The sequence below is a fragment of the Mercenaria mercenaria genome, chromosome 8, assembly GCF_021730395.1.
Source record: "Mercenaria mercenaria strain notata chromosome 8, MADL_Memer_1, whole genome shotgun sequence".
Classification (NCBI taxonomy): Eukaryota; Metazoa; Mollusca; class Bivalvia; order Venerida; family Veneridae; genus Mercenaria; species Mercenaria mercenaria.
In genome coordinates, this window is record NC_069368.1 from 42,919,298 (window position 1) to 42,930,065 (window position 10,768).

Genomic DNA, 10,768 nt, shown 5'->3' on the forward strand with positions numbered 1-10,768 from the left:
ATATTATAAAACAACTCGGGAAATCCTCTCAGAATATGTTAATACTTGTACCTTTACTTTGTAACTTGCTGAAATATGAAATTCAGCCAAACTTGGATTCAATGTGGTTATATTTTCTGCTTTTTTGGGATCATGGAATCCATTCAATACCAGTGTAATAGAGTTCCGCTTAAACCGCTGCTAGGGGGACGTTAGGGGTAGTGCACTTTCCATTACCTCTCATGAACAGACTCAATCAAACCGAGTCTGCTATTATTTTCTGTTTGCTTGTATTCTATGCTTCCAAAGGCTCTTCTTACAGTTTTTATTGTTTACCTCTCTTTTGCTGTTTCGCAATTATATCAGATATTTTCAAGCTGTTTTATTCGTTTTGGGTTTAACGCCGTTTTTCAACAGTGTTTCAGTTAGTGTAAGAGCGGGTTTTCAAGCTGTATATAAGTAAGTGATACATTATAAGATTTTTCACACCAACATTAAACGAGTATCTATAATTATATTAGACTTAACCACTTACTTTCTAAATGGCCTGTTAAAGGAAAGGAATACAATATAACTGTTATTTTGACTTATACGGAGGACTTCATTTGTTAATGTTAAAGGTACTTGAATTCCTTATGTAAACTTAATAAAACCATAAGCACACGTAAGGACAGTTGTCAAATATCATTTGTTGTAAGCTTCCTTCAACTTGAAAAGTAAATGCTTAACGTTGAAACTGAACATAATGACTGTTTCAAACCAACTCGATGTAATTAAAAGAAAAATGAAAACAAAACAGCCGTTGTATATTTTGTATTTGTTTCGAAAGATGTGGAAAATACTAACCGTTATTAGAAGTAATGAATTATGAAACGTATTTGATATATCTAATTTCACTCATTTGAAGATTTATAAACACACTTTTCTTGCTTTGCTTAAAATAGTCATGTCATTTCTGACGGCCAGATCATGACTTATGGATATGCAATAAATTGTACCTAAAATATAGAAAAATCAGTATTACGAAAAACGAATATCTCATTCAAGAACTGGAACATTTGAAATAACAGAAATATTCATTTCCTACAGTTTCGGAAATCTCATCGGATGTCTTATAAATGAATAGCACTTGTTGGGAATCTCAAACTATAAGCGCTGATCAGCGAGGTATTTTCTATTTATGCTTACCCTAATTTTACTGAATGCAGAATTGTCATGATTTAAAAGTATAATGCCGTATCACTCAGCAAGGAATGTTTGTTACATGTGCAAAGAAACAAATTAAATGCAGAAAGCGATTCAGATATAAATGTTATGTTATATTTCCATAAAACTAATTTATTGTCAAAAAGAATAACAACGTTTTCAACTTGAAATTATATGATCATACCCGTCGTTTTTATTTAGTTAGAAAAAGGAGATTCTGAACGGATATATCTGTTATGAGTTTTATGTAAATATTGGTGACCATATCCGGTCTTGTTCAGTTCTGCAAAGCATTCTGACAAAAAAATGAATTACAATAATTACATTGTTACATTGGCTATTTGTAAGTGTGAGACCATAGCATTGTGACGTCCCACTGAGCCAATTAAGCAGCACAGGGGAATCCATCTACAGGCATTCTCTGGCAGGTTTTTTGCTTTATGTTCCTATTTCGTACTTAAAATTCCCCGCGAAGCCGGAATATGAGACATCTTAAATGTAGAACGGATTCTTAACTAACAAGATCAATTTATGAAAGTGAACACTGTGATTTCAAATATAATTATGATGGTAGAAATACTGTTTCATGTACGAAGATTGGCAATACAACAAACACCTTTGGTGTTTAAATAGATTAGACGTATAGACTAATGACATATATCTTTTGTTATAAATTTGCGAATGAGTTTATCCTACATAAACCAAGGGCAAAAGCTGATTATTCGATCAAAAAATGTTCGTCCGTTGAGAGCCAGACGGGCGCATCAACGTTCTTCATCCATATGCTGATGAGCCCGTCTGGCTTTCAATGGACGAAATGCTCTGGCTGGCATCATTTACATGACCAGTATATTATTACTGAAAGGTTACAAATGTTTTGATATTGCAGCACATTTGAATAAATAACATTTTTTTAGCATTTACTTTTCAAGTTGTTCTTCGATAATATGACTGATGTGCAATTGTTTATGTATATTTGAGTTAGCGCTAAACATTAAATTGATCAGAAATCAACTTTTCAATAAAATCAAATACGAATTTTAATATTTACTTAACTTAGGCGGCGTTAACGGAAGAATAGCAAGCAATGAATTGTTTAACAAAAAACTGTTTATCAAATATTTACAATGGCGGTACAAGTTTGTTCACAATTTTCATACATCTCTTTTTCCAGTTTCAATAGAAGACATGCTGTAAATATAAGGTTTCATATTCAATGTTTAAATTCTCACATTCGTTGAATTTGATGTCTCTCATCGAAACTAAGCCATGGCATGTTATAAAAAAGCCTTTCTGATGTAATGATGACTATATTTGTTAAATATATACCTTGAAACTATTCAATGAAAGGGACCTTGAAACTATTATATGAAAGAGAATACATTTTAAAGTTAAGATAGCATGTGCAAATATTAAGTGTCAAACATTTCTGTTTTCCTTCTTTATTTGGAAATGGAAATGTTGTGATTCTACAATATATAAAACTTCAAAAATAACTTAAGGGAAAAGCAAATATATCTTTAAGTTATATAACATAACTTGTTTTGTTTTTATTACATATAGAATAAATTGTTTTTCCATCTTGAATCAATGACATTACTATGCGAGAAGTGCATTCAAGATAGATGCATTGAAATACAAAGTGCGGCTGATGTAAATGCTATGTGTAATAATTCTAATGAGCAAATGCACGAACATTTCATATAGTGAAACAAATAAAAATTAAATTTTATATACGTTTTGATGAAAAGTGCCATTGTGAAGTATACAAAAAAACTGCCGGTTCTGTTCCAGATAAATAATCGGAGTGTAATAATGACTATTTCAAGGGAGTTATCCCGCGTGGTCACACTGGATCGTGCAATTTGAATTAATATTTCCATAAGTTTTTAGTATTTAGTAATGTTTCCATAGATTTTTAGACCTATGATAGCACTTCGACAAATATTGCAAACAGAAATACAGTAAATAGTTTCAAAAATATCACCAGTTGCGTCTTAAACGAAAAACCTGTATGAAAATACTTCTACCGCATTCCTTACAGTTACTTTTGTTTAGCTGATATCTGCGAGTTACCGCTCATTTCTTTGCATGTACTATTTGCAGAATACAAAAATGTTATTTAAAATTATACACCCAGTGAAAATGCAGGGCGAAATTTTACGACCGTTATGGATCTCATAGCAGAGTGCTGTTGCAAAAGGTAATGAGACTTTGAAAGCTTTTTATACAACCAAGCCATATAATTGCTGACTTGGTTTGAAAGAGCGTGTTCGTGAAAATGCAACACCTTACCGGCATTAGACATATTAACAACTTACGTTTTTGCGTCGTGCATGCGCTTTTTGTAATTTTTTGCGATGTCAGGACAGACTGAATAATGCATGATGAATATTTTCTGTAGTTTGTAAATTTTATAACCCTTTATGTTTCTTTAACAAATTGCATAGCATAATTTCATTGTCTTTTTATATTTTGTTGCATGAGTCATTAATCATTTGTATTCAGAATTGAATGCATTCCTTGTGAATATAAACTAAGAGTTATTTTGAAACTGAAATAAGGCAGGGAAATACTAGTGGCACTATTTGTCCATTGCATATTTTTGTAAAGAGCAAACCTTCACCATTGATAAAATGTAAGTTTTTAATCGGATTATCATAATTTTCGTATCTAGCATAATTCGTATGTAACTTGAAGAATACTTTTTTATCAAATCTAACAACAAGAACACACTTGTTCGGCAATACAGCATACACAATGTTTCTAGTCCTAAAATCCTCTAAATATTTGATCTAAATTGCAGGCGATCTATTAAATCAAAAGTAAATCTGCAATATATACAAATTTACATAACTTAGGTGGTGCTCACCAATCTATCATTGAACATGTTAATCAAATATTGACAATAGAGATCCATAAAATAATTCTTTCATAATTTTCCTACTTCACTTTTTTTATATATGAAGAGCACACATCTTGTAATGATCAGGTTTCAAGTTTCATACTTTGTTAAACATCATGTCATGCATCAAACGTAGTGCATGGCAATTTATTTAAGAGACCTGTTTGAGATGTTAATGAATATATTAATGGTGCTTTGAATGCACTACACTTAAAACTATTGTGTAAAAATAATTGTGAATTAATCAAAAACTGTAAAATCAGCGTCAAACGTTCTTTCTCCAACAAAATAAAAAATGGACGATCACTTTGAACTTTGCTAAATTAGATCATGTAATTCTGCAATTTATGAAACTTCTACATAAGCCGCAGAACATGGCATGATCTTAGTTTTTTTTAAGTTTTCGTTGTTTAATTGAATGATAAATTTATTTTATTACTGTCTTGTAAAACATGACATATCATTGATAACAACAGCTTTTAGGAAAGAATAAAATGGATTAAGATGCAAATCGTAGATTTTTCAGATTTTTGTTTTGATTTAGTAAAGTGTATCGTAGTTTAATGCTGTTTGAGTTATTTGAATTTTTGTTTGTTAGGTTTTCAATAAGAGTGCAGATAATGTTTCTATTCTTAAGTGATTTTTTATTTATTAAGATAGCGGGTAACAAGTAAGCTGATTGCTTACAATGTATAAAAAGTATAATTACTTTTACTTGACATTTTGCAGTAAGCCAAGCTTTTTGATGACCCATAACGATTGGATTCGGACCACTTATATGCTATTAAACTTGTCTTATTCTGGGGATTTATTTACTCCTCAATGCACGTACTGAATGACTGAACCCTTTGATCGGTCGCTACCGTGTGGATTGAACGGCAAGAGGCTAGACAAACATCATTATTTCAAAGATCACAGAGTCTGCAATTTTCGTTTTTCTCAATTAATATTGAACACACAGTGCAACACTGCTGATAACCAAATTAGATAATGAAACTAACTCAGACACCAATAACATCAAATATCACATCAAATTCGTTTAGATAAAGCGCGTTGCTTTTTACAGACCTAGTGAAGAAATTTGACTTTTTCTTCATTGTTTTCAGTGGTTTTGGTGAAGTTCACCAACACATTTTTGGTTTATTCTTTTGTTCTTTCTCAACTTTTTTATGTAGATGCTTTAAACTACATATGTCGTGCTTTTAACTTTATATGATATGACTTCTACTGTATACGCGGAATTTGCAACTGTTATTTATTGTTTTTAAATTTTCATGCGGTAGTTTTAACTTTATCTTTTTTTGTGGTTGCTATGTGTTTACGGTTCTTTTAACTTTATATTTGGTGTGTAGATTGTATATGCGGTGCTTTCAAATGTTTATACGGCTCTTTTATGACTTCTCTTTTTATATAATGCTATTAATTGTCCAGTGTGTATATTTATGAATATAATTTTGTTTTCAGCTTTACTTCCTTTTTTCACCTCTAGTCTTAAAGTCATAAATTGCATTTTTCTCACATACCGGTATTCAATAAAACAGTGTTCGAAAACATGTTCATATGTAATTCGTCTTTTAGGTTTCTTGAACTGTTTGGGACTTAAGGATATACTCTTACATGCAGTATATCTATGGTCAAAATACAATGGAAATTATTTGCAATATTGCTTCATGCAGTAACCTACATTTCTTGACTGTTAAAACAATTCAGAAAAAAAACACTATGGCAGAAGATAGAGATTACATATACAGTTACACGCAATACCAACAGAGTAGGTTAAAAATACAAATATTCGCAGCATTGCAACATATTGCAAAACATTCATAGAAACTCTCGTATAACAATTATTGATCAAGTGGGATAAACTAAGGATGTTCGGTACATTTATAAACAGATGGTTATATTAGGGAAGGGATGGTTATTGAACATTATCTAGAAATACTAGAAAATATAATTGTTCAAATGAAAGAAACAGATGTTAAAGCCTGATGGTTTTGTCTTATCGATTATCTTTTATTGGTGCGGTTATAAGACGCGAAACTTATCACGGAGGACAAAACGGGTGAATTACAAGGAATATTCTATATCAGATGTAAATCGCAAGTGTTGTTAGAATTACCATGAAAGTCTTCAAATTACTCTATTTAGTCTATACTTTCAACATACTTGTTCTCTGAGTTTTCTGTATTGCATGCGGACTTCATAAACTACCACTCGCTAATAATGACAAATGATAGACTAGCTCCTAGGCTGCGAGATTTTTTTCATTTTTCTTTTCTTTTTCCACTTCAATTGTAGTAAACGGAGCCACTCTATATCCTATTTTCAATATCATGATAATCTTTCAATTATTTCTAAGATATCTTGATTAGACTGTCCTTTGACTTCTATAAAATAACATTAAGATATTGTTTTATTGGAAATGTTTAATATATTATCAGTCTAGTGGCTAGTCTAAGAAAACGACTGAGAATTCCTCGTAATTTGTTTTTGTTGTAACTATAAACATCTTTAGCACCATAAAACAGCAGCGAGTTAACAACATTGATAATCCCCCTAATAGAGATTAACAAGTTCAGCATTTCTTGCGTGTTTGTTTTCCGCATTTAGAGGGTTTGTATGGCCGTAGAAAATGAAGACCCCTACAGATGGAGTCGAGATATAGGCGAAATGTAATTAAGGTAAACCATCTGTTTTTCCGATCAATGTTTTTCCTTATGCTACCGGCTGTTGTATGTTTAGGTTCAGCGATTAAACACTGTATACGTTTTCAATGGTTTAGTAACTAGACTTTGTACCAATATCACTACAGTACAGACATTGGTAGAGCCCTTAAGATATAGATACGTCAGTCAGATTAGGAAAAGAATGTTTCTGTTAAGCATTCAACATATTGTAAAAATATGTACACAATGGTTCGTCTGAGGACACAGACCTTGCTAAACATTTAATGCTCTGAGTAATTCTATACAAATTACTGAAATAGCGATATTAACGTAAGACTGAACTTGGCAAAATAAATATTATATGATATACGATCATCTGTTCGGAATACATTTTTATAACATATGGTAAATGGGTTTCATGTTATTTTTTGTATGTAAATCAATACAACCAAAGCAATCCGATTAGGCAAGGCTTGAACTTATAAAGCACAGGGCTGCTGTTTTCAGATTTTAGTGAAAACATCAGTTATTATTAAGATGAATAAGTTTTGTAAGATATTAAGACAGAAGATTTTTGTTCTTAAGCACCTATCTGCATGGTACTTTATGACGTCAATTACATAATTAATAGGAATTACAAGTTATCTGCAGAAGAGCTATTTTTGTTTTTTATGTCAATGAAAAACTGTATAACCGATACGAAAACAACGTTTGCCTACACGATCGTGTACTGGACAGCATGACTAAACATACATTCTATTGTGTTACCCAATAAACGTGTAAGACCAAAAGGCAATAGTCAATTATTGAATATAAACAAGTATATCTGTCTACAGTGATTGTTTCTTACGATAAGTGAGAAAGATGCATAATAATGTTTCTAACGATACACATTAACATCATGGAATATCTGTAGTATTTCGAGAGGCAGCAATGTCTTTGATTCTCTTTTTAATATACCCTTTTGCTGATTTTGGTATTAATAATACGCAAGACGTATGAAACATGTCAAGCAAAGAGGTAACATAATGTAAACACTTGTTGCTGAGTCACGGCGCTGTAAGGCAGTTACACATGTATACACAGTCATCAAATTAAGATATATGTAGGCTATGGAATCTACAAGAAGGAAATTATAAGTATAATTATGACTGATCAATATATACGATGAAACGAATAAAGACTCAGTTACCTTTTATCTTTGTAGGATCACATTCGAGGGCATATACAGCATTTAGCAGCAACAATATACAAAAACAACAACACTGAAAAGGCCACATAGCAGTCATAGTGCATGGTCCCGTCCAAAATAGGTCCAACCTTTATCTGATCGTTATGCTCCCTGTTTAAAACGCACTCAACTTGTGATACTAAAAGGTAAACGGTGTAATTGAAATGCTGTCACTTTCCACTGAGGTTAAATCAACACGCATCCATTTGTGCCAACAAGCTTACAAATAAAGTGTTTGCTCTTCTGTATGAATGTCATGCAGTAATACCAATTGTACTCCTTTTTAAAAAAATAGATTCAGACAGTAGATATTTAACAAGAAACATCTTGCATAGGTTTTGATATACCTGTGATCGACAGATCTTTTTGTATTATAAATAATATATTATCCCACATTTATGAATCTCTTTCAATACAATCCAGTCATATCCCGGTGTCATTTCCTTCAATATGTTGTCTGGCTTATTGTTAACTTGTTTGTACAGGTAAATCCGCAAATGTTTCAACAAATGTTGCATTCGTTTAACTATTCAAAAGCTTGTTATAACCTTTGTTATGTAAATATCGTTTGTTTCCATTAATTTATTCATGTTCAGTATTGTAAATGTATGAACAGTGCCTTACAGTTGGCAAAAAACTTCGCTTTTCATCTACATAATCCTGTGAATTTACATTTATTGCGAAGAAACGCCATTTGTAAAGCACGTTCTACTGATACACAGGTAAAGATATCCCAGCTATACTATATACATTGGCGCATTTTCTGTACTGTATGCTGTAATCAGGAATTTTCTCCAATATACAGTATATAATACTATTTTTTTCTTACAAATCAGCCGGTGATAATTATCTACGGTTCTTTCAATTAGCTTAAAAATGTTTTATATCTTCTTTGTAGTAAAGTAAACACACTTAAGAAAAGGTGAATGGGCAAGCTAGGCTGCTAAATAATATTAAAACAGCTGTGCTGAAGTAAAGACTGTATTATGATGTTTTTGAAATGATTTTAACAAAGATTTGCCAAAGGTGAGTGATGAATAATTACAATGATTCATGTGGTTAATAGATATTTGTAGATTTATATACGATAAAGGAATATACAAAGGTCTGATTCATTTAATTGAAAATTAGAATTTAAAGACGTGCATTTCTTTTATTCTCCTTCCATATTCATACAAGTCGCAGTAAAATGTAAATGAGCCGCACCATGAGAAAACCAACATTCGCTTTCAAAGCCTATTGCAGTTAGAGAAACCGTTAGCGAACAGCATGGATCCTGGCCAGACTGCGCGGATGCGGATGCGGATGCGGGTGCGGATGCGCAGGCTGGTCTGGATCCATGCTGGTCGCAAATGCACTGTGTTGGTTTTCTCATGATGCGGCTCACATATACAACATGAACCAGAATGACCCTAATTTACGATTCAATTAAAGGTCAAATTATGTATGTATCAGACTTCTGATTTTAAACATCGAGTAGGTATGAAACGTATAATGATACCTGTTGAAAGTACTGGGTATGTGGATATGTTTTGTCTGAAATTCTATAATTAATAATGATTTCCGTGCAACCACAACCGCAGTTGTTCCTTAACTGGTAGTTTGTCTCAAATACGATAATCTGCATTCAGTCCCTATGATTTTAACATTTAATTAAACTATTTAAGGCACTGAATACCTTTGGCAATAGTGTACTCATTGTAGATAATGTTCTCCAGATATTGAAAGATGAAATTAGATCAAACATGTAGAAACTTAGCCCTTCAACATGCATTTCTCTTAATTTAAAAGATAAACCTGTTGCTTATATATAAATCAAATGTAAAAAGAAAACACTTATGAGCCGTGCCACGGGAAAACCAACATAGTGGGTATGCGACCAGCATCCGCGCAGTCTGGTCAGGATCCATGCTGTTCGCTAATAGTTTCTCCAATTCCAATAGGCTTTAAAAGCGAACAGCATGGAGCCTGACCAGACTGCGCATCCTGGATCCATGCTGGTCGCAAAGCCACTATGTTGGTTTTCTCATGGCACGGCTCTTATGTTATCTGGAAATGTTAATAATGTCTGGCATGGTTGATAATCGAAATGTAAGCATCTTTATTAACTCAATTCATGAATCTTATGAAATGTTGAATGGCAAAATAAATCTGTCCGATAAGACAGTTCCAGTGTTTCTGTAGTGTATCTAATCGTTTGAAGATAACGCAAAGAAGTAGAGTAAATAGTTAAAATTTCAAAAGCTCATGCGGTGAATCAGGTAGAACTCAAATTTTATATGTTCGTGTACTTTATTACAAACATTTATATATTAATGCAGCTAAAATGATAGCATCAAAGCAAGTTATTGTTTTAAAGTATGATGTCAGATTCAAGATTTTGGCATAAATATAGACTATCAGAAAATCATTATTTTGCATCTTTTATTGTTACAGACATTTCAGAAACATGCATTATTACTCATAAAAGAGCTGAACATGTCCTATAATTTCATTATTTTGCTAACATGACCTAGGTAGGTCACCCTAGGAAAATTTTTTATGTAAATACCTAAAGAATGAATAGCTGATCTATTTATTTTTGGATCGTTGTCTTGTCCTAATATTTATTTTCAGCTCGAATGGGGTATCTATCCCGTGAGGCATTGCTTAGGGCACGGGTAGGTATCTGGATAAATATCAACCACCTGCAAGCTTTCTAAAATGCTTCATCTCAATCGCCTGACAGAAATTCGGGCCAAAATTATTAGAAATCTTCTAACAACTGTCTCGGCCTATCAT

At 32.4% G+C, this 10,768-nt stretch overlaps 1 protein-coding gene across 1 annotated transcript in view; it reads right to left on the bottom strand.

Moving 5' to 3' along the window:
• Positions 1-8,767, bottom strand: part of LOC123566496 (acetylcholine receptor subunit beta-like 1) — a 35,301-nt gene extending 26,534 nt beyond the window's left edge. The window contains exon 1 of the mRNA XM_045360657.2: positions 7,949-8,767. Within this exon, the coding sequence (XP_045216592.2) occupies positions 7,949-8,045 (97 nt within the window). The 5' untranslated portion in view covers positions 8,046-8,767. The remainder of the gene's footprint in view (positions 1-7,948) is intronic.
• Positions 8,768-10,768: the final 2,001 nt, after the last annotated feature.